The following is a 24,938-nucleotide window of genomic DNA, read 5'->3' as shown; positions in this document are numbered from 1 at the left end:
AAGTGTAAAAAAATGCATTTCCTTCAGATGGGAGTAAGCAATTGATTTTAAGAACTCCAGCGAGCCTATTACCCAATCTTCACCTGAGCCTTGTATCCGTTTATGCAAAGTTGGCTGCCTAATGCCAAGCTAAAATAGAGCAGTAAAATAACCTAAGTTTAAGGACAACTTCACTTTCAGTAAGTTAAGTAACCCTCCCCATCCCTTAAGTGGAACCTGCCTTGTAAACTGCTTACCTTACTTCTTACTCCTGTGATCTTCACTGCAAGGCCTTGCCCAACACATCCCAACACATTCCATAATAGAAGTCTCCAGCACTCGATGATACGTGCAAGAAGTAAAGCACTTTTTATTAAATTGTCACATGTGTCATACAGCCAACATTTCAGGGCCACGAATGTCGCCCAGAAGGGACCCCGCGTGGCCCTGAAACGTTGGCTGTATGACGTATGCGACAAATTAATAAAAAGCGCGTTACTTCTTGCAAGTATCAACGAGTGCTGGTGACTTCTATTATGGACTGTATCTGACACGGCACCAGCCCTGTTGTTAATTCAAGCACCAACCCTCCGTTAAGTTCTGTACGCTGCATGGAGTGTAGGTTATTTTGTGTTAGCCTTGCCCAACACCACAGAATGTGTACTGAAAACATCCTAACTGGGTCCTATTAACCAGCCCCATTTATTTCTAAGGATGAGTCCCACTTAAGGAGGGCTCCAGCCATCCAGCACAGGACACAAACAGGAGGGTTTTGTTGTATAGGCTGAGCAGCAGCCAGCAAGGCAACATAGTAAATATCGTGGGGGTTGCTCTTTTTGTCACAACTGTCTCCTGTAATGACGTAGAGGTTGACAGAGAGCTGCAGTGTTCTGGTGATGCATGCATTATTATTTTACAGGTATGCCTGTTTGGGAAAGAGAGTTGCATTATGTAGCCTCAGTGTTCCAGGTTGATATTCAATATATAGAAAAGCTGAGGACTATATGCACCAAAGACTGTTGACTGTGACACAGCAACTAAGGAGCATTTGGTGGTTTCAGAACATGTGGCATATGCATGCAGTGCACACAGTGAGTAGGCTTAAGTGAGTAGGCTTAAGCTCTGTTTAACCTTACCCTTTTAACCCTTGTTCAGCATTCACTGCAATGTAGCCATGCCCCCTTTCTGCTGCAGTGCAACAGCATGTCCCTCTCTCAAGTTCTAAAGTTGTGAGGTTTGCTTCTGTATTCCTAAACTATTATACAAAGTGGTGTCATGGATGTGGCAGAGATGTGTCAATCTCAGGACAGCTTCTAAAATCAAAACCAGATAAAAAGATGTTATTGTTTAAAGGCAGGGATTGCTGTGCTGATCACCCACCAAAATCAAAGATAATTGAAGGTACAATCTCCAAATCTGGGTAAAATATTGCCTGATACACCACACTATTACAGTGGCACTGGATTTAATTCCTACTCTTCGCTGGAGTAGAAATTCAGGAATTGTTTGATGGCAAGTCTGTAGTACATGCTTTGCCACTTCACTCACCTCCAATATACTGCTTGCATTTACTAATATTAGCTAGGTTTTGGTGGACCTTACATTTCTTTACTGAACCAGGAGGCCTCTAGGAACATTTTCCAATTCTTTCAGTTTGCAACCCAACAGTAGAAACCTACCACAATTATTTAACTTCTGCTGCCTTCACAGTCTAAACACGTTTGTTCTATGTTTCAATTGATTTTGCTGCTTCTAATGTTTAATCACACTATTACACTACTTTCCTACCCTACTTCCTCTATCCAGGCCTCCTGCCACTTAGCACCTCTACATGAAACTATGATCTCCAGCTTCAATCTAGCACATCGACACTGTATCCGCATCACATACTCCAAGGTAGGCCCCTGCTTAGGGGGATATGTTTAATATATCAACATCATGCACACACACAGCAATCAAGACATCTCAGGGTACGTATAGAATGTACGTACCCTGAGTCACTGAGAGTGTGACTGTTTGAGGTTGTGGGCAGGTGTCTTTTATACTGATAGCAAGTTCAAACAGGTGCCATTGATACAGGTAATGAGTGCAGGACAGAGGAGCCTCTTAAAGAAGAAGGTACAGGTCTGTGAGAGCCAGAACTCTTGCTTGTTTGTAGGTGACCAAATACTTATTTTCCACCATAATTTGCAAATACATTTGTTCCAAATCAGCCAATGTGATTTGTCTGGATTTGTTTTCTCATTTTGTCTCTCATAGTTGAGGTCTACCTATGATGCCAATTAAAGGCCTCTCTCATCTTTTTAAGTGGGAGAACTTGCACAATTGGTGGCTGACTAAGTACTTTTTTGCCCAACTGTATGTGCTACTCAGCCAAAGATTCAGTGCCTCATCAGTGGACACTATAAGACCTGCAAATCAGTGACCAGGGACACTGATTTGCCTTAGTCTCACAACTTAAATGTGAAATGGCAGCAAGCACACAATTTCTAAAACGCAAACCACTTGCTCTTGAACAACATACACGAGGGACAATACGAACCTCCTTATATACAATGTTGAAAAATCAATGCTCTACATAAAACAAAAATATTATGAACAAGGGAATAAGCACATTCTCTCTTAGCATGCACACTAAAAGCAGTAAATGCTACTAAACAGATCTCTATAATAAAAGATAGACCAGTAGTCAAACATCCCCACCCTTCAAAAATTGTGAAAATATTTTTAAACTATTAGGACAAATTAAATGATTTCACAGAGTTAAACTCAAAGCATTAAACAAAGCAGACATAACTGTATCTTCCTGAACCAATAAATATCTAAACCAATGTGATAATCCTAAAATAACAGGTTTAGACTTCTTAATGGCTTGAGCTTTTTAACTTTTCAAAAATGGTAGGGGAGACCTGATAGCAACTCAGCCCCTTTAATTCCAACCCTTTTCTCCATTCTTCTCAACCCTCCTTTTTTCCCTGGTTACTACTCCCCCTTTTCCCACTGACATTGTCCATTCCTTCCAGAAAGTTCCATATTTCATATAATTTCTTGCTCAAGTGTACATCATTAGCCATCTGTATGAGACCTGATACTAACCCAGCCCCTTTCATTCCTACCCCCTTTCTCCTTTCCCTACCATCCCTCGTTTCCCTGCTTACTACTCTCTCCATTCCCACTCACCTTGTCCATTCCTACCAGAAAATGCCATGTTTCATAAAATTCTCAAATGCTCAAGAATACATCACTAGCTATTTGTCTCTACAGAATCTCTCTTGTATGACAGAGAACAAAAAAAAACATAAACCAATTGTATGCGAACGTGTACCGTTTATATACTTTATTATAACTATATAACACCATCATTGCCCTTGTTATCATTAGTACCTACTATTCTCTTTGTACTTCAAATAAACTAAAATAAAACATTTTATTAAAAAAAAGAAAAAATTAACAAAAATCTTAAGTTATTGTAAAGTCACTGGATCTACAAATTCTTGCTGCTTAAGCTGCCAGTTACTGTTATTGCCCCAAACCTTCAAGTCTGCAAAACAACTATTCAAAGTCACTAAAAGTAAGGCGTCAATAATAGCCTGCGTAGTTCTATAGTGTGCTTCTTCTATGTAATTTATGCAGTTAACATCTGTATTTCTGACCCGTCAGTAACAGAGCACTACATTTTATTTTCCTCTCATGAAAAAACTAACCCCTTGCTCAAGTGTGTATCTATCTATCATTTTAAAATACACATATTTGCAATAGATATGTTTTGTAAATGTAAAATGCATGCAGCAAACGCCCTGTATATACGTACATGCCATACATGCACATTATATTTTTATTTTGTGCTGCTATGATGCTTTTGCATCATTTTCTATTGACTCTGCAGATTATAGTTACCATTTAAGCATAGCTTTTATGCTTTTGTAATTCCAGCTGTATGCATTTCACTTAATATGTGTTGTCATAACATGGTTATTAAAAGGTATACTCAATGCAAACAGTGATGTTCGGGTGACAGAGAAATAACAATATGTACATGGGTGGCACAACTTGTGAACAAGACTTCTCAAACATGAAGGATACAGCACTTAACACTTTTGTTTGCAGAAGGGACTATGTAAACTTAGATCGCCCTCTGCAGGCTATATGTTGGTTAATACAGAAACATTTCAGAGGTTTATTTCTATTGCCTTGTAATTGCACATGACTGTTTTATTTGTGATTGCTAGTGTTCCCTGTCCAACTTAAAACTGTATAGTGTATTCCGCACACAGTACCAAATAATTTAGGCAGACTTGTCCAGTACTTATAAAAACTAAGGAGAGTATATACACGAGCATAAAGAATGTAATGAACACTAAATACAATTGTAAAGGAAATTTCCAGTTGAAGCAATATTGACAGTAAACGATCACGTACAGAAGATTTAAAGAGAATATCCATTTTTTATAAACAGAAATACCTTAAAAGTGATCCACTGTAGCAAGGTATAAAATAAAAAATGTACTGTCGTTTCTACATTGTTTAACAGGTATTTATTCAAAAGTGATAATGTATCAGGAAAGTTAATTTCCAACTACAGTAAGAAGCTGCACATGTACATGCTACAAGGAACACAACATGCAACATCATACACACTGTAGGAAAATACAAATGTGCACAAGATGCTACTGATAACAACTTGCTAAAAACTAACTACCGGATGGTCATGCTGACCCATATGTATCAAAGCTTTCTAAATCACTTACCTACACACTTGTTCCTGGTCACAAACTACACACTTGTTCCTGGTCACAAACTCAAAGTACTAAAGCCACAGACAGCCAGGCAACTAGCATTTTTAGGAAGTGCTCAGTAAAGGCAACTCCATATTTTCTGACCGTTATCTTTTGAGGTGGTTTGAGACCAATACCAGATATTGGTTCTATAAATTATGTTTTTTTTTTATATTAGCAGAATATAATGCAGAAAAGGGGACTGCTTGTTCTATGATTTGTTAGATGTATATAAATAACATTGATAAAACGAATTGATTGATGAACAATTGATACCTAACTTCTATCATAACTGCCATCAAGTATTGATATAATATTTAAAATGGGGTGGGGAAAAAGAATATAGACAAGTGATATATAGACACTGTACAAAGAAAAGAAAAACTTTAAAATCTTCGTAAACGTGGAAAACATAACTTTCTTTCCTGCTTTCCTTTTCTGCAACATACTGTTTGCCTTAAAACAAAAAGTGCAATCTAGAGCCTAACTGCAGCGAAAACATTTTATTTTGTTTTGGATACAGGGATAAGCTAACCATACAGAGGAGGGCGTTCCACGCTTGGCACCAGACAGTAGCGGATGTTAGAATACCTGTATAGTGACTGCAGCGGAACAGTTGCAGCCACAGTTCGAATGAAACTTTTTGGACCAGCTACTCTGGCAAAAGTCAATAACATTTGTTTTACTTTTGTTGAAAAGAGGGATGCGAACACACTGGTCAAATTTCAGCCAAGACCGATGGATGAACTTCAACTAGTGTATGGCTATCTTTAGTGTCAGGGTCTTATTGTTGCTTTTCCCTCAACTCTGGTCAGGGCAAGAAGTCACGGTAAAGCCTTCCAACAGGGACAAAGACAAAAACAAATGTTCTTTGTAGAGTGAAGCGACAGAACTTTTTACATTGTTTTTATTGGTGCATGTACCTTCCTATCTCTGTGATGTCCAACCCCATTTTTGCATGCATATAAAAAGAGGAAGTGAAGTAAAATCTCTCCAATAGAGTAGTAGACAGGAGTAAAACTAGAAAATGTAAATCTTACCGAGAAACCCTTAAATAAAAAACATATCTAAAGTTAGGCATTTAAAGAAAAAAAAAATATTCCCTATTCTTAAGAAAAGCTCCACTTAGTACTTTTTATGTGTATAATGTTAAAAATAGCATAACACTATTTTAGCAAATACAACCTATGGAACCATTAGGACAATGGAAACTTTCTAGTCCGTGCAACTCCAGCACCTAACAGATTGCTCCTCTATTTTTATTCCAATGACTGCTGAAAGTTCTGGATTTTCGCTACTTTTCAGTCCGATTAATAATGGTCACCAAGACAAATAGCATAAAATCTTCACAGCAGGGACACAGATAGCAATAGCAAAAAAATGACAGGGGTTCTAACCCTTTCCTACTGTATCCAAAACAATTTTTTTTGGCTTTTGATGCACTTTGAGTTTCCACAGCAATCTTCTGCGGATTTTCTTTGAATACAATGAAAAAGATAAAAACCTAAAACTTGTGGTATTAAATATAGTATCCCCAGAGCTCCTTGAACAGCATTTTTAATGTTAAATTATAGATCTTTCATCTTAACATCGGTTCCAGAAGTGCTGGGAAGTGCACATTTTGTGTTTCATTGAGCTCTTCTTATCGGCTATCCTGGCATGCGGCCAGGGTAACAGACACAATCTGTCAGGATCTTGGAAATAAAAGAGCTGCTAATTTACCTATAGCTTTCCCAGAGTCAGAAAAACAAGAATAACTGAAACACACTTGTATTTGAAACTCTTTTCTTTTAAGCAGTCTACTGTATATACACATGCACTGTATGCTTTCGAATGAGCTTTTTAAGATTAGCAGTTTATTCTAAGTTAACCTGTTAGCCAATTAAATTTGTTTTCATTCTTTATTTAGGTAGAGCATGAGAAAATCATCATACATGTTGTACATACACTTTGTCACGGTCAGAACAAATTTGCGAGTTTGAAGCGTGAAAAAATCCCAGCAAACCATATTCTTGAAAAACAAATATTTGGCAATATAAGACAACTCTGGAGTGTGTACCCAAGTTCCCTCATGGCCTATTTTCTAGGCATATAACTGCAGAATAGCATATTGCAAAGGTCACAAAAGAAGTAGAAAAGAAAGAGAAGAATTGGAAAGGAATGGAGTAAAGGACTAAGGCCTTGTTCACCCCAAATGCAGAGCAGATCCGCTCAGGTTTCTGCACACGCAGTGCAGTGGGTTGTGCCGCGTTTTTGCTGCGTTCCGGGCCATTTTTGGTAAGAAAAATATATATATTTTTTTAGTTTAACATGGGCTTTCCAGGCATTTGCATGCATTTTTTATGCATTTGCATGCGTTCCAGAGCAGGTAAAATAGGGCTTGCTGCAGTTTTTTCACCTGCTCTGGACCTGCTCTGGAACTGCACGCTGTGATGTGAACTGGAGCAAAAAATACCATTGGAATACATTGGACACAGTTTTGCTCTGGTCTGCAACTGCTCTGCACCTGCTCCACACTTGGTGTAAACAAGGCCTAACAGTTGCAGAGAAGGGTAAAGGAGAGATTGTTCAGGGTGGGTCACCACACAGAAGATGAAAAAACTAAAATAGGAGAGAGAGAGGAACAAAAAGTAAGTGAAAAAATTGGGGAGGGGTTAAAATGTTAATTAGGGTTTTCCCTGACTTATTAGCTAAGCCTCACCTTCATTCCTGTACCATGAACAATAAAAGTAGGCATAATAATGTTAAAAACATAAACCTTAGGTAGCTGCTCTTTTAAAAGCTTAAAGCAGACCTTTACCCCCTTTCAATAAAAATCACATCAGCATACAGCTCTGCATGCTGATATAAAATCATCTTACATTCATTAAACAAACATATTATTCATTTACTTACAAATAGAGTTCAACCACTTCCTGGTCCACTTTGGCACAAATTATGAATAGTGTTGCATCCTGGAAAGGTTACATCAGCAGAGCATGGCTGGGAAATCTCATCTGTAAAATCACGAGATCTCAGGGAAAGATATTTTCCTCCTCTGAGATGATGTGCATGGTCACATGCCCATGTTACATTTCCCTTCCTGCCACAGAGACAACAGAAAGTGAAAGAAGAACCTGTTTTAGACATGACCTGAAGTGACCGGTGTCCTCACTGGAAGATGTCTCCTCCATTCATGTGACAACCATAAAATGTTGGATTTCCCATTATTATAAGATGGGGGCAATGGTCAACAAGATAAACGAAGAGGGGGAAATTCCTCAGCATGGACACAGACAGCAACAAAAACTAATTTCTTTTTAAGCCGTCAGTAAAGTTACAACTCTTCCACAAGATCAGTATACAATTAAAAACAAGTCCAAGGAAAAGAGCCTCTGATAAATATGCAAAGTAAAAAGGAAGCTGTTTGAGTCAAGTGAAATAATTTACATTTATTGTTTTGTTATAGACTTTTGACAAGAACAGCAAAATGGTTTTAGCAGACTGGAGAGCTACCAAAGGTATCACACAGAGTGAAAAATCAATGATCAGCGCAGATTTTTCTTCTGTAAGTGCTTTCCATAGATCTCTTTAAACCCTGTTTCAACCCAGGAAAATATTATTATATAACGGGAGAGAGGTATAAAAATCAGTTCTTACTGCAATTTATATTTGACAAGCTGTATATGATGGCTGACAGTATAACAATGAACTATTTTAGTAATGTCAAGCAAATTGCAATACTTTGGTAAGTGTAAGTCTTCTGGATGAACTTTTGTTGTGTACACCACCATCACCCCATCACACTGTTTTTGAACAGCATTCAGCATCTCAATCAAGGGCATTGTAGACATCACTGAATTACTTTGCAGACTCCAAACTGTAGGACACTACTGCGTATGCATGTAGCATGCTGCTTCTACATCTTTGTGAACAAGCAACCTATTGATAGAAAAAAAGCTACCTATATTAAAAGGGAAAAAACATTTACAAATGGCTAAAGCAAAATAAACTAAAGTCTTTACATCCCAAAAATCTTTAGTTACAGAAAAAATGTCTGTGGTCCAGTATATGTAAAACCAACCTTAACTGCTTCCCATCCAGTCGTATATAAATGGCCGGACGGGAGCTTCTTGAATGTGGGTGGGCATTTTTAAACATCCTTGTGCCCGTGCATGAGCGGGAAACTGTCATTATTTGAAACAGCTGGCGATGGCTGTTTACATAGAAGCAATCAGGCAGCTGTAGAGCCACAGCATCACTTGTATTTGGTGCTGCGCGGTGCGCCAGGTGCAGACCCGGGACCGGCACGGCGGCTCTGTGACCGGAGGGGGATTAGCACTCAAGCTTCCTCTGCTCTCCCTCTCGGTCTCTCTCTTCAGCCATCACTCTCCGGCTACAGAAGCAGGAGAGAAGCTGGTAAAGCAGATTTCTGCTTCTTTGGAGGTCCCTAGGTGACATTAGGGGGTCTTTGAGACCCCTGATGTTTCCAAAGAGAGGACCTGGTTTTTTTTCGCTTGTTTTTTTAAGTATTCCAAGTTATAGTGCAGAGATGAGCAAAACATTGCTAGAGTACATTTGTTTTACTTACTTGCTTGCCCCTGTCCAATAAAATAGATGCATATGTATTCAGCAAACAATTCTAGTGGTATTGCATTATTTACACAAACCTTCTTTGAAGTGTTATTCATGCAGCATGTTGAAGTTGTACCATGCTCATGGAAGTTTTATACCTAAAAATGAACCCAAATTAGTGTAACAGTTAATCCTCTCACGACATTAACACACTTCAAAGAGCCAAACTGAGAAGATTACGATAAGACATTCATTTCTGATAAGAACCTTTGAAGTGATCATGAAAACCGTGGCTATTGGAGAGGTGAAAGTGTGAACAAACACCAGGAGCTGTCATGGGAACACAACAATGTAAAGGAAAAATGGCAGCAGAGAACAAATCTGTCTTATAAAATAAAAATGACAGTTCTGGCTCCTGTCTGACGTCCTTCAATTGAAAAAAAATCGAAAGAGCAGGGCAGGAAATTATCGGCTAAACAGCGCCTGCATCCAATTTGATGCAGCCAATGTTCAATTATTTTGACAGTCAGTCCCGCCGAAATGCAATAGCTGCTGCGGGAATTTCTTCCATCCACGTTAAGTATGGATGGAGGACTCTAAGATTGTTTTTCTCTGTTTAGTCCAAAAGCTAAACCAAAAAAATCTAACAATGTATACCCAGCTTAACTGCCAACTAATTCTCTCTTCTTTGGAGAAAGTGAAATAGAGCTTTCACCACATATGCACTGAACTCCTCTGTTAGCCAGACCAGTAAGCAAACCACGGCAGGTCCTGGTGGCACACAATTTATTAGAAATCCATGAGACACCTAACACAACGGCAATATTCTGTAGTGTGCTTTAGTAGTTCATTGATAATCGTCTGGAGTTACTCTTTAGTAGAATTAGGCCATGTTCACATGGCTCATCAAAATGTAAGTTACATAAGAAAAAAAAAGGGCCAAGTATAGTAAACAAATGCTCTATATAAGTATATACGAGTTTGAGTTAAACATAGTCTCACAATATTTTGTTGATAGCATTCCATGACTGGTTATCTTGAATGCCTGGATTTGCTCCTCACATTTTCTTGATGAAATCATATATCTAGAAGTAGTACAATAGCTGGAAAGCCCAGAAGCCCTCTGCTCATGGAGGGAATAAGAATCCTTTCGTCCAGAGGTCCAATCAAATTGAACTCCGTATAAAAAGGTACATACAGAAAAGTAGTGACCCTGTTGTGTGGAGCAGTAACTTTCAATTGTAGGCTCAGCTCAAGCATTATTAAAACACTTTAGTGCTAGCGTCAAACTAAAATTAAACAGTTTTGGAAGCTGCAAGCAGGCCTCGCTGCATCTATACAGTAAGTATCCTCTGTAGCCCAATGCAAACCAGAATGGGGAAGTATTGTGGTTATATAGGAAAGCACAGAAACATCTCTCTGTCATCACTCAGCTTTTTCATAAGCAGCAATGGTCATTTTGGAAGAGTGCAGAGCTGATCCAGCTCTGCTTTAACTCCCCTACAGTTATATATCGCAGTTGTGGTCTGTTGCTGCAGAGGTGCATAGAGGAGTTGGATCTCCCTAACCTAGATTAGCCTTTTCAATAAAGGACAGAAACAATTGTAAAGCAACACAAAAATAAACAGTACAAGCACACTGAATGATATTTGTTCTTATTGTGTCACACTTTAATAAAGCGCATATATTCGCGCACACCTCATCAGTCCTCTCAGCATGCACTCAGTTGTCCTGATGGATGAAGACTGTATTAAGGTTTTTTTTTTTTATTATACAAGTGAACAATAAACTCATTAACATTAAAAAATAAAATCAAAACCATAAACAATGCCCCTTCACAGACTACAGTGGCTAGTATATGCTAGCCACTAAATGAAGGACTGTTTAAATTATGGTATTCCATTGTACAATTCTGTTCACTTTGTCTAGATAATAATAAACCTCTTGCTTGCAAAAAGCCCCTGCTGTTATTAGAGCTGCCTTAAGGGAAAACACTCAAATGGCACTTAAAAAGTACATTGGCTCTTCTAAGAGGTCAACAATCAACTTTTCTCATAAAATCATTTCTTATCACCCATCTGTCGTTTCACTGGAAAATGCACTTATTTCTGCAAAAATCACTGAAATAGTTCAATTAGAATAAATACATGCATACTCACCTTCCCTTTAAATTCAACAGGCTCAGACTTTATTCTGCAAAGCTATCGGTCAATAAACAAGACACGACTAAACAAATTAAGGGGATGGAGGGCCAAAGCTATGAGACAAGGTTACAAAACTTAAATATGCTCACGCTGGGGGTGCAGAAATTAGGGGGAACATGATTTTGATGTACAAGATGTTCAATGGTGATAGCAACATCAGCAATAAACTTTTTATGGTAAACTACATAACAAGGACTAGAGGCCACCACCTAAAATTGGTGGAGAAAATAGTATTTTTAGTTAGAGCGGTTAAGGTCTGGAACTCTCTGCCACAAGCAGTGGTATCAGCTGAGAGTGTTGAATCATTCAAAATGCATTTGGACAATTTGCTCAGAGAACGTAACATACAGGGGTACAGGTACTCCTAAAAAATAAGATCACACGGGGACTTGTACACACGCACACACATGCAGAATCCAAAACATACACACAATAGGTTGAACTTGATGGACCTTTTTTTTATTCAACCTCAAATACTATGGTGTCTATTCACCAAGCTGCCGAGGGTGATCGGGAGCTGTAAGGGCTATTGTGAATAGCCCGTACAGCACCCCTTCGGTTCTACTGAACCGAAGGGGTCCTGGGGCCGAAGCTAGCCGAAGGATCGGCCGAAGCTACGGCCAGATCCTTCGGCAGCTTCGTGAATAGACCCCTATGTAACTTTAAGGGGTCTATTTTTTAATGTGTTTTTTTTTTTTTACCCAAGAATCACACAACTTTCACCCATGATCCACACATTTTTACCAATTGAATCAGATTTAAAAAATTTGAGTATCCTGTGTGAATGAGTATTTATAAACAGACCCCAAAGTGTATTTCTAGCCAAAACTGTTTTTTGTTTGTTTTGGAGAAAATAAGGAACGCCCCCCCAAGGTTGTCTGATCCTATTTGGCCAGTCTTCCCTCCCTTGCATTCTGTCCTGGTGACAATTTTGTGCACATGAGGTGAAACACTCCTTTTTTCTCCCATTTGTCAGAAGTGTTCATTAATATCCTCTTATTGTCCCAAAAATGTGGTGGAAGGTCAATCAGTTTGCAAATGTGGGTGTTACTGTGCCCGAGATATTACATTCTAAGCTACTTTAGGGTGGCTCACATTTTTTTTTTAAACACTGCAGAGTCCATGTTAAATTAGTCAAATTAGGTGTTTTTGCTCTAGGCCTATTAACATCTTATGGTGGCTCGCTGTTACTCTTAAGGCCCTTACCAAAGTGTTTAACAGTACTTTAGCTATACTTTAGCTATACTCATAATATAACCAAAGAGGTCAATGGCTGATGAGGTGTAGAAGTTGTCAAGAGTAGGAACCCAAGCTCAATGGTGGCACACAAATTAAAATTACATATCGAAACACACCAAAATCTCAATTTAAACACATTTAGCTGACTTCTTTAGCAGAAGAAAAACTTTGTAATTTGTAATTTTGTAATTGTGACTAACAAGGTGTAAACAAATTTGGTTTACTTTAACATTTCTTACTTTTTAGCCAAACATTGCATGTGATGTTTTGGATATGCTATCAAATTAATTTCAGTGGTTTCCACTGGTAGCTTAACCACCTCCCCAGCTAGAAAGGAAGCATTGATAGCACAAGCTAGACATATTTGCAAAACACAGGCACTGGATGCCCTTCTGCATCCATTACCTGTGGAATGTAATCTTTGTGAAAATAAAAAACACAGTACACAAGGTTTTTACATACTTTCTACTTATTGTTCAACTACACAAATAATGAATCAGAGTAGTCTGGGCCAAGTTTCAAATGCCTGCCTTTTCCTTCTGATCAGCTTATCAACAACATTAGAACATCCTTATGGAAAAGCTATTTTTGTTATTTTGTTCATCTGGCCTGATTTAACAGTCAGTGGGTGTGAAAGGAGGAGCACGGAAATTCACTACAATAATTCAGCGATAGTAATAGCGTTTGAAAGGTCACGGTCTTTGCTTTGAAATTGCCAACAACATGCTCTGGGCACAGTGGTGAATGACAAACATACACCCCTGGGTGGATTACAAGATATCATAACCCAAACAAAGTGATCCCTTGCCATGCAGAAGCAAAGGAAATGTCTCCTTAACAAGACGTGGCCAACAGCTTCCTTTATTTCTCTGTAAGCTTTGTCAGGATTTAAGCACATCCTTACTCCAGCGTCAAGCCACACTGATAAAAGAGGTCACATTGCGCAGATAAACAAGAATGGGGCAGGTTAAGTATATATTGTATATAAGAAAGTTGGTAGACATAAATAACACAAAGGGCACATGCAACTGCCAGCTGAATAGAAAATAAACATATAAGACAGGATGTTCAACAACTAGACACACTATGGCCTTAAAATAGCACTGTCCTGAATTCCGACAAAGTGCACTCATTGCACCATTGAAGTACCTTCTCAAACAGATGATTTCAAGAGCCACAATCAATCTATAGTTCATCCTTTGCAAGATATTCAAACTTTAGATAACATAGGTCATACAACTGAAGAACACATCAAAGCAGGGAGATATTGTATATTAAAATGGGAGTGATTTCTAAACTTTAAGCGCCAATTGTCCATAAAAAAAATAATATTTTGCATATTTTCATAACTAAGGCACACATTAAAAAAAAGATCAGCTTTATTTTTTGTTATAACAGATTATCCTTTATATTAGGCAGGAAGAAGAAAAGTAGAAAACTATAGGAAACACATTGTGTCGATGAAAGGTCTAGCAGGAGGACTCTTGGATCTGGAGAATCTACTATATATGCTCCTAACCGTAACCAACATGACTAACTGCAGGTCACCTCAATATGTTCCTTAACCACAATTCAGATCATATCTTAAGGGATGGTTCATCTGCACTTTAGTCCCCAGCCTCCAAATTCTTTCAAACATTTATTTAGTTCATAACTTCAGAAGACTCTAGGTGTCAGATGAATACAACATACAGGAAATAGACTTCCCATACCACAGGAAAGCTCATCTATGGTTGAAACATTAGCTTTCAGCTTTAGAAGATTGGAGTTAGGCTCTTCTCATACTATCCCTTACTAAAACCATGACTCTAGCCCTCCTTATGCAATTTTTGCATACTCACCATATCCTGATCTTTATGGTTAAGCCAAACTCCAGTCAAAATGTTTTATTTTGTTTAGGATATGGCAGGAAGTGGTTAAAGCTTCGGTCAGGTTTTTATATGCATCTGTGTCCCTGCTGGAGGGATTCCCTCTCACCTCCTATTAGAAGAGTAAGTGATGGGAAACAAAAACACAAATGTAGTAGAGTAGAGAAGAGTAATATTGTTTGTGCCTTCCTGTCCCAGTGACAGCCACTCCCCCATTTCTGGTACAGGAATTACAGTGACAGGAAGTAAGGAAAAATCTCCCCCACATAAATAAACACCTAACAAACATTTTAATTCTTGTGCTCTTTTCTATCAAGACAAAAATGTATAGTTAAGATTTAGGACCACTGTTACTGTCCTGAATGAATAGACATAGTAAATGTAAATGCTTCTACTAAAGAATAAATTACTTGTCTCTTATAATTTTGGATGAGGAAAGCAAGCTGATGAGGTAACCAGAATTTTACTACTTACGATAACCCAGATAGTTCCCAAAATGCCTCCTGTTGGTTTTAAAAGCTGCTATAGGAAGGAAAAAACATTATTTTGCTCTAGGAGATCGAAGAAAAAAAAGATCAAAAACACAAAAAACTTTGAAATAAAAAAAGCTGCAATACTGTTTTACTAAGTGAACCCAACCTATCACAATACTACTTTAGAAACATTAGAAAAAACGATTACAAGATACGCAGGTGATGTCCAAATGCAAAACCTGTCTGCAACAGCAGAATTCTCAAGGCATACCTACACAGTTGCATAATGGTAAATTGACAATGCCTAAAAACTGCAGAAATGCAGCAGCTGAAAAAGTACACCACCTTGAGGAAAGATTCTTCTCCAGTTTTCTTCCAGTACACCTGTTCATGAATTAAACTTGCTAAACTGTTTACAAGCAGACAGCTAAACATACCCGCAGAGACTGAAATTCTCATGACTGCTCTGGGAGCCCTAAAAGCTAGACCATTCAAATATGTAAAGTTCGATTTCATCTTGAATACACCCCTCTGTCACATCTTTAAAAAATTAAGTACACCAGTAATTGGACCAAATTTGATAAGCCGATAATAGGTCTTTAAATTGAACATTTAGAGGTATCTAGACATCTTGGTCCTGCATGCTCCAGGAGCCTTTAAATTTAGAATGCTCAGTTACACAAATCCAGAGATTCACCCTTAGTTGTTGGTAAGTGAGGTTGCCCATTACATTGGGTAAACCTATCAGGATACCACATGTTGGTACACGGCAAAGCAGTTGTGACCAGATACTGTATAAGAACTACACAAATGGGGCAGCAAGTGCAAAACAATAAGGATTATTGAGAACACAATACAGGTGAAAAAAACAGCACATACACAGCAACCCGCAAACACATGTGCATAGTGCCTACCTAACTAACTATATACAAACAGTCCATAAGGGGAAATCAGGTACAGCAGGGCCAGGCGGGAGGGGGGGAGGGGGGTTACAATCGGCAGTAGGTAAACGGCTCAGTAATACAGCCAGAATTGGGGTCAAGCACACAAGGAGCAGGTATAGCAGCAGGATGAGGAAGTTCACAGGATCAGGTTTGCAAGAACAGGAAGCAGAAAGTATGGACACACAGGTAAAATGCTGAGGCATCACAGTGCCACCAGCAGGTGCTATGGACCCTGAAAAAAAACAAAGTGACTGAGCTTGCCTTTCTGAGCTGAAGTCATGATTTGCATGGGAGAGTATCCTGGGCATTAATAAAGCTGTCTTTAGGTGGCTGACCTATCTTACGCTAGTAGGCTTACTGTAAAAATGGGTTATTCAGACAAGGGTTAAAGCTATATAAACTGTCTAAAAATGTTGTTGAAATAAGGTAAACATGAGATAAGAATTTGTCAAGCGTAGTTCTACAAATAAGAACTTGTTGGAATGAGAGTTTGGCAGTTCATAAGTAGGCCCAATAATGTCAGCTACTTCTGTATTGCATGCCACTCAGAGCAAAATTGTAGGAGCTACAATCCAATGAAATAGTAGCATTAGCTTACAAATAAACAAATTAAAAAGTTAAAGGGCAGGATAAACTACCTCAAAATGTATCCCATCATATAGAGAATTGATAACCAGTGAATCCCTAAATATCAAATTGCCCCCAATTTGTCATTTTAATGCACTTCTGCTATTGATGTTCTTAACTAGGATTTGTAGTAGAATTAACCAGAGCTGTGTAAGGTTCTCATGTGTAATAAAATATATTTTATAGCTCTTCCAATGGGGAATACAAAGCCCAGATTCTCCAAACAAGCAATACATGTCCAGAACTAAAACAATACTAGTTATAGTTATGAGACAGTGGCCTGGATTCATCAAGTACAATACCCTGAGAAACCCACAAGATTGCTTTTGTGGCTTTCTACATATCTGAGGAAGGTGACTTTTTCTGTATCTGTACAAGTTAACAGATGTTCTGCAGTGTCAAAATGAAATCACTATGCTGCTGACAGAAGCTGGATGGCAGCTCTTTTGAAAAAGAACAGAAATTAAACTGTAATTCAAATGTGTGATAGATACTGTACCCATCAAACAGAGAACGATTAGAGCTTTGGAAAATTCTGAACAGTGAAAGAAAAAGTCTTGCAAGGACAATAATCGATAGTAAACCTACACAGGGCCAATTATTGCACTTTTCATAAACCACAAGAAGACTGCTGCAAATAGGAGAATTAAATTGGCATAGTTATTATATTCAAACTCATTACATAAATAATGTAGCAAAATGCAATACATCAAAACATATAAACCTAAAATTTCACTACTAAAATTATTAGGCCAAAAATTACCGATCTGGGCCATAGATGACTCAACAATCAACAGTTACCCAGGTACTGTACATGTACACACACACCTTCAGTTCATGAGCCTGGGTTTTCCAATGGGCTGATGATAGGAAAAACAGACTAGTTTTGCTTTAAAACTAACCCATTAACAAATAGCCAAACTTAGGTTAACTGTTAAGTATACATTTTCTAACTGTCAGAAAACCCGTACAAAGTGGACTGTGTCACCAGCAGCCTCCGGACTGACAAGTAACCCTGATTGGTTGCGTGGCGGCGACACCCACCAGGTGGAGTCTGACCGGCCCTGTTTTCCATTGGCCCGTCGCTGTATCCCGCCCCTACATGGTCCCTCTGACGGACACTAGCTACGGCCGCGTAATTACCAACATTATGACAAGCCCTTTAGGCCGGCCCTGGATTGGCTAGATGCACCTTAAAACTGGAGATGAGGAGGGTGACGCTATGTTCTGACGAAGGGGGCGTGCCCAAGAAACGCGTCAACGTCACTCGCACACAGGATTCCCTCAGTGAATGTCCATCTGCCTGCCAGCTTTCACTCTATGGCTGTATTTTATCTATGTTTGTGAGTACCTTATGTTTTATCTTTGACTATTGAAAATAAATTTGATCTGCACCATGGAAAAATATGTCTTCTCTTCTTAGGTTAACTGTTAAGTATACATTTTCTAACTGTCAGAAAACCCGTACAAAGTGGACTGTGTCTGCGCACGAACACGGCATGGTCCACAGTGTCAGGCCAGGCTGTGCACTCTCGCGTAGACTACAGTGTGCACGCATTTGACTGCGTGTGCGCGCATCTAGGATGTATTATGGTGCCAAATGGGCTATTTAAGCTCAGCCCCCTCCATGTCTCCAGTGCGGAGTACTTTTCAGCTGTGTGCCTTGTATCTTGTGCCTGTTTCCTGTCGTGTTGTTTCTTGTTGCTAACCCGGCTTGCTTTTGACTCTGCTGATCATCCGGTATCCTGACCCTGGCTTGTCTGACAATTCTCCTGCTTCCTGCACATTACCGAACCCGGCCTGTTACTCGACTACGAGTTTGTCTCTTGCTGCACTACCTTCCTGCACGTTGCAGACCGGGTCTGCCTGACTTCAAGTTTCTTTTTTCTGCCTCTTTGCTGTGAGTTTATATTCTGTTGTACAGCGAAGCAGCTAACGAACTTGATCCAGCACTCATGCCCCAGAGTACCTGTCATCTCAAGCTCCATCAGGTATGTGACACTAACACACAGCCCAAATTATTTTTCAGTAGTTTTGAACATAACAGAAAATGATTTTATTGCGGTCTGAATTTCTGATAAGGTAATGTTTCTTCCTTTAAGGTTTATGGAGAGTTGCCTTGACTTTCTGTCTCGATGATAATTTCATTACCGTCACAGAAAGTAAGGAAACATTATCCCAGATCATGCTACAGAGCAATAAAATCTGTTAACATATTTGTATCACAAAATCTTATACACTCTTTGAGGCTCTATCATTTACAACTTTGACATTTACACTTTGCTTTCAAGGCTGTAGTCAGGAGGCAAATTTCCGTCATGCATTAATTTGCTCTTGTATGTCAATTATATACAAGTTAATTGTTGTATTCACTCTGCACTATAGGTTTCCCTAATATCAGGTGTCCCAAAATTTGTCAACTGGGGTTGGTGACTGACCCTTCCCAGAGCATTTTATTTCTATGCCAAAAAGACCTTCTCACACGGAAAAGTTCCTCTCTTCTCTCATTGACAGAATGGAAAAATATGATCAAATGTGCCCTCTCCATGTACTAACTCACCTACGCTAACAGGGGCTCCCCGCAAAGGTTTGATCAGATTTGGGGTCCATAGTCTACCTCACCTCTTACACCTTCATCCCCTGATAGTCAGTAAGTCAGGAGACTGTATTATCATGAATGTTTTGTGCAATGTGGATGGTTCAACACGAATGTCACAGTACCCTGTATATAACAAGTCATCACAGACAAGAGACTGCATTTCTTTGTTATAATTTTATTGTGTGATTTACATATGTCACAACCTGGGTTTTTTTCTTACTTATCTGTTTTTGATCAAACAAAAAAATTAACATCTTAAACAAAAAAAAAACCTCAACCTGGTTAACCCTAGCAAGAAGTATTACCTTTGAGTATGATACATTGATTTTAATTGGCCAACGTAATGTGTTAAGTTGTAAATACATTTAAAAAAAAGTACATGTAAACTGTTTTTTTTACAGTTCTGAATAGGCCCAAAAATCCTTACAAAATAAAGTATATCTATTTTTCTGCCTTAGTGTTTCAATGTAAAAATGTTATCTCTGCAAGTCAAGATTACTGGGGTTGGATAATGTGCATTATAACTCTGGGCAATTAAATCTTATTCTATTATGCACGGTTTCTCTAATGTCCAGCGGATCTCGAGGAAAAATGATAGTTACCATGTAAACCACCCTCCCAATCTTTAAATCATATTACCAAATATATATCATACCTCTTTTGAGATTTAGATATTTAGCATTTAAATAAGAGCACGCAGCAGCACTAAGGGGCGGGAGGGATCTGCAGGGTGCCTTAAGGGTCTTCCTGCAAACATAGGTAGAACCTACCAAACTACAGCTCATAAGAGCCCTCTGTCTGCAGGAGTGTGGGCTGCACAATTAGTGTGTGCAGTGTACAAGAGAACTCCTCAGTCATTGGTAAATTATAAAAATGGGTCAGTGCTGGGCAAGCAGAACATGTTGGGAAAAAACCCAGCCAGTGTCTGCATCTGTAACATCAGCACAGCCTGATTTAGGAAAATAGAGTGCTGGCAAGAATATCTGTTTGGTATCAATTGGCAAACTTTCAATTATTTTTCACTCTGGATACTTTGTCCACATGCCTGTATACTATATCTGAAGAAAATAGGTCACCAGCACTCCATAAGTTAAAATGAATGAGTCCTTTTAATGGACAATGATGTCACAGAAATCCAACATGAGCCGACGTTTCGGGGCCACACAGGGTCCCTTCTTCAAGGCAAGAGAGGTCACATCTCTTGCCTTGAAGAAGGGACCCTGTGTGGCCCCGAAACGTCGGCTCATGTTGGATTTCTGTGACATCATTGTCCATTAAAAGGACTCATTCATTTTAACTTATGGAGTGCTGGTGACCTATTTTCTTCAATCTTGTGTTTTGCACGGTGCCATCCGTGAAGTTACTTCGAGCACCATTTATTTGATTGTTGGCCGGGACTGCTGAAAGGTGTGCGGAGGGCACCTCCATCAATTGTATACTATATCTGTTTATCTATTCCTGCTCAGTAATGCATTGCTCCATTGGTGTAAACACCCTTCCTGTTTTCTTTTTTGAACCCCTTATTTATATTTCAAAATGTTAAATAAAGCATTTACACCCCAAAAAAAAACAAAAACACTTTTCTGGAGAATGGGATGCCCAGTGCAAAAAAAAAATAATTCAAATGATGATCAGGTAAACACCCTAGTTAAAGATCTTACTGGGCCATAGTTAAGCGTTAAACCCAATATGGACTAATCAGACACAAAAACCATACTGTACTGTGATTGTGGTGCATCGTACTGCATCATATTGTCCTCAATTATCTGTGCATAGCACTGAAAAGCATAAACAGTCATATTTTCTATAATTGCCAGAAATCTACAACTTTAGTGGGGCCAATATGGGTAAGCTTTACCTAAACCTACAAATGTTATGTCCTCCTGAGTTCCAGTCCATAGTGCACACAATTAATGCTTGATCTTATGTTACAGTTTTTGTTAAGATTTATTGTACAGAAACAAAACAAACTGCTTCTTCTCAAGATTAATCAAAGTGAAATAGTCACAGGTCGTTTGGTACATATTTAATGCAAAATCTACTTAAAACTTCAAAAACATTTAGGAATTCTGTAGCAGCAATAATCTCCTGTAACATCCCCTGACGAAGACCAGAGTGAACGGGATAAAAGGTGCACTCTGGTACTTCCGTCCTGGCCTCTCTGTGATGTCAGACACAGTACAATGACCACATCTGTTGTGCTAATTCTTTACAGACAACGTCTGTTTCAGGCATACTGCATTCAGCATTAAATTTCATATTTGTTATATGAACTACTGACTAAAGCAAAATTGGATACTAAATACATACACATGTATTCTGCATTCTGTCTAGATGCATGTAGCATGTTCTTGCCCCAAGAGTTTAACAGATCCATAGAGAATATTCAACCTTTTACAACATTGTTAATAAAGAGGTAGTTAAGGCCAATAATAGTGTTAAGATATGCAGGTGTTTTTCAATGTGGCAAAATCAAAAATTGCTAATGCAAAGATACTGCCAATTACATTTTAAAATGAACAAATTGTATCAAATACAAGCAATTAACACTTAATCCTACATATTTTGTAACGGGACACTGGCAAACATGTATGTCTCCATGCAGTATAACTACCCTATATTCTGTGACAAATACAGCATAGTTAAAATGTACAGTTTTTATTCAATATATTTGTCTATATATATGCACTATTAAAAAACTCTTGTACTGTAAAATTTGAGTTCTTAAACTATGGGGTATATAGTTTATAAAAACAGATTTTGCATACATAAGTAAAAGTAAAAATAGTTTTTTTTCCTGCTGACTGGTGTGAAAAAAAAGCACTACCAGCTGCATTTCAACATGGTTTAATTTAAATAACTACAAGATACAGTAAGCAGTCACCACAAACACTGTGAATGCCCACCCATGTGGAATCTCTAGCCGCAGTGATACTACTCACCATGTAATGGAGAGCCAGAAGGACTGCTGGACAAGCCTGGCACAGGACTACACCGTCCTCCTTGCTTTGAAGTCAGTTCCTGCTCAATCTCTTCCAGACCTGCACTCTTCTGAAATCGACTCATGCGGTTTACCACGCGGGGAGACATATGTGTCCGGACACATGGCTGACCACCATAGGGGTTTATTGGGAATACGTGGGAAGTGCCACGGAGGGTGCTCACCACTACCCATCGGCAATCATGGCTGAAGCAAATGTCCTGCACCTACGAAAATTTAAAAGGATGACAGTTAGAATATTACATATTATCAAGAAGATTAGCATTCTAAACATTATAATATATATTATTAAATTATATTTTTACAGGGGTTTTTAAAGCAGAACAGACACACATATCTCCATGTCATTATGTCTTCATAAAGCAAAAATACCTTTAGGGGCCTGTATCAGGGAACTGATACAGACCCCTAAAAAAGTTTTGGCTGAAATTTCAGATGACATTTTTAGAACATCACTACTTATTGTTTGCATGTATACAAAGTTGCATATACAGTTACTGTTTAACAGTTGAAGTATATGTTAAAGAGTAACCATAACAATAAATTAGTATTTGCTACCTTTTGGTCTGCTAAATATACACTTGAACGCATTTTTATATTGGTTTAATAAGTGTAAAAAACCTGTTGACCTTTTCAAAAATTCAGAGTTGTCCTGTGTCCTCACCATACTTCCAGTGTTATCTCAAACAGCCCTTCTGGCTCTTATTTTGCACTACAGAATAATCAGTCTTTCTGTTATGGAGATCTGATTGAGTAGTTTAGCAAAAGACAATTGTGCAGGGCTGAGACCATGCCGTCAAAAAAAAGCTGTATGTTGTGTGCTCAAAGTGGGATTTAGGGCCGAGTGCATTTCTGGTAGATGCCCCTAACATGCACTTTAAACACAAATTAAACACACATTTCAATGTAATGGTTACTGTAAGATAAGTCAAATTTACTGTTTACTGTAAAATTACTTTATGAACATTAAACATCCACATAACACATGTACCTTGATAAATACATAGCACTATGTTTAAATTCTCTCTGTGCTCTAGTTGTCCAGCAAGCAGTACTGAAAAACGCCGGCCATTTACCAGCAACACCATGCAATTCATGGCTCAGCCCACCTTAACTCAGTCAGCTGTGCTAACTTCAGTTATCCATTGGGATATTCTTTGCAAACTGGGTTTTTACCACATTCACTAAGCTAAGTGAAAATTTCAATGCAAAGTGAAAATTCACTTTGCAAAATAAACATGCATACATCTGTACCATGCCAGCATATTTTATTACTTGCCAGAGGCGTTCATGCACTGACCATTCTCTTAATTTCAAAGGAAAGAGGTGGCTGTATATAGCATTGAAAATCACTTTTAGGAGCTTATCCTGAAAGTAGTATTAATCTCTCAAACATTTGCTTTCAATAATGAATAACGCCCAGCAAAGCATTGCTTTACATTTTTGCCCAAACACTTACAATCATCATGGTTCTGAACAGCTGTTTCCATGCCTCTCAGATCAGCTTCCCTGAACTTCCTGTTCAGTACAAGATCACAAAGCACAGTTCAGACTCCAGGAACTGTTCATTTACCAACTTTGAGAAGGGAGGAGAAGGGGCCAGGGGGGAGGGGAGTAGTTTGATTTGCTGTGTTTGTGTATTTGTGGACGCACACACAGCTTATTAGCATACACATGGGTGTCTCCATAGCACTCTGCTTGAGAAAGGAGTCACTCTAAAACCGGAAGTCAGGACATATGCTCAGGGGAAAAGATGATTCTGCAGGAAACTAAACCATTTGAACATCAAGGATTAGCATCCATTGTAAGTGATGATCAGAACTTAAAATAGCTTAAAATCCTTTTGAATTTAATATCACTTTAACCTCACTGCATATATCATGTTCTTATTAACTGCCTTAAAACTGTTCAACATCATAGTTTTCAATTTCAAAAGTAACAATTATTTTTTTTCTTCTGAAAACAGAAACTCCAGTAAAATAAATGGAATACAAATTTTGACACATATATAAATGTGTTTTCTATCTACTGTACTGAAATTCACTTTCTAGATGTGTCTGCCAGAGATTTCCAAAACAAACAGAATAATATTTGAGAGCAACTGCCAATAGATTTGCCATGTGGGCACTAATGTGTTTTCCTGTGTCCCGGATGTGTCTGTTCACACGTGTGCATGGGATGTCTTTTGATATTGTTCTTCCAAATTTACAGCAGTTAACGCTAAGTTTAAGTTTCATTGTATACTAAAAATAGATACAGTATAAAGGTTTTTTTTACATATACTTTGAGTCTGGAATAAACCACATTGTGTTGCCACCGAAATAGTTTATCATATAATATTATGCTGAAAAGACGGCTTAACCTGAGCATTGGTATGTTCAATGCATTTATTAGAACATCATAGTTTTATTTAGATATTGTATAGAGTTTGAATGCACCCTTTTCACATACTAAACACAACTATCTATCAGTAGATCTAACCCTTTCCCACTACAGTATACAATTTATTTATTTTTTTATTTTCTTTGCTGTGTTTCCAGCTGAGTTGATATTTTTCATCACTTCTTGTCAAGACAACAGGATTACAGACAATGAAAAGCTGGAAGAAACTTTGACACTATTTATTCATAGAATAAGGAAATACAATGAAATACAATGGTTTCTTCCTTGACACA

The 24,938-nt window shown here is 38.4% G+C and overlaps 1 protein-coding gene across 1 annotated transcript in view; it reads right to left on the bottom strand.

The window, feature by feature from the left end:
- BCAS3 (BCAS3, microtubule associated cell migration factor) overlaps nt 1-24,938 on the bottom strand; it is a 685,966-nt gene that overhangs the window by 566,242 nt on the left and 94,786 nt on the right. The window contains exon 7 of the mRNA XM_018556659.1: nt 22,205-22,469. Coding sequence (XP_018412161.1) covers nt 22,205-22,469 — 265 coding nt within the window. The remainder of the gene's footprint in view (nt 1-22,204; nt 22,470-24,938) is intronic.

Source organism: Nanorana parkeri, unplaced genomic scaffold, assembly GCF_000935625.1.
Source record: "Nanorana parkeri isolate BGI_ZX_2015 unplaced genomic scaffold, ASM93562v1 scaffold245, whole genome shotgun sequence".
NCBI lineage: Eukaryota > Metazoa > Chordata > Amphibia > Anura > Dicroglossidae > Nanorana > Nanorana parkeri.
The sequence above is the reverse complement of the archived record's forward strand: the minus strand, read 5'-3'. Positions and strand labels throughout refer to the sequence as shown.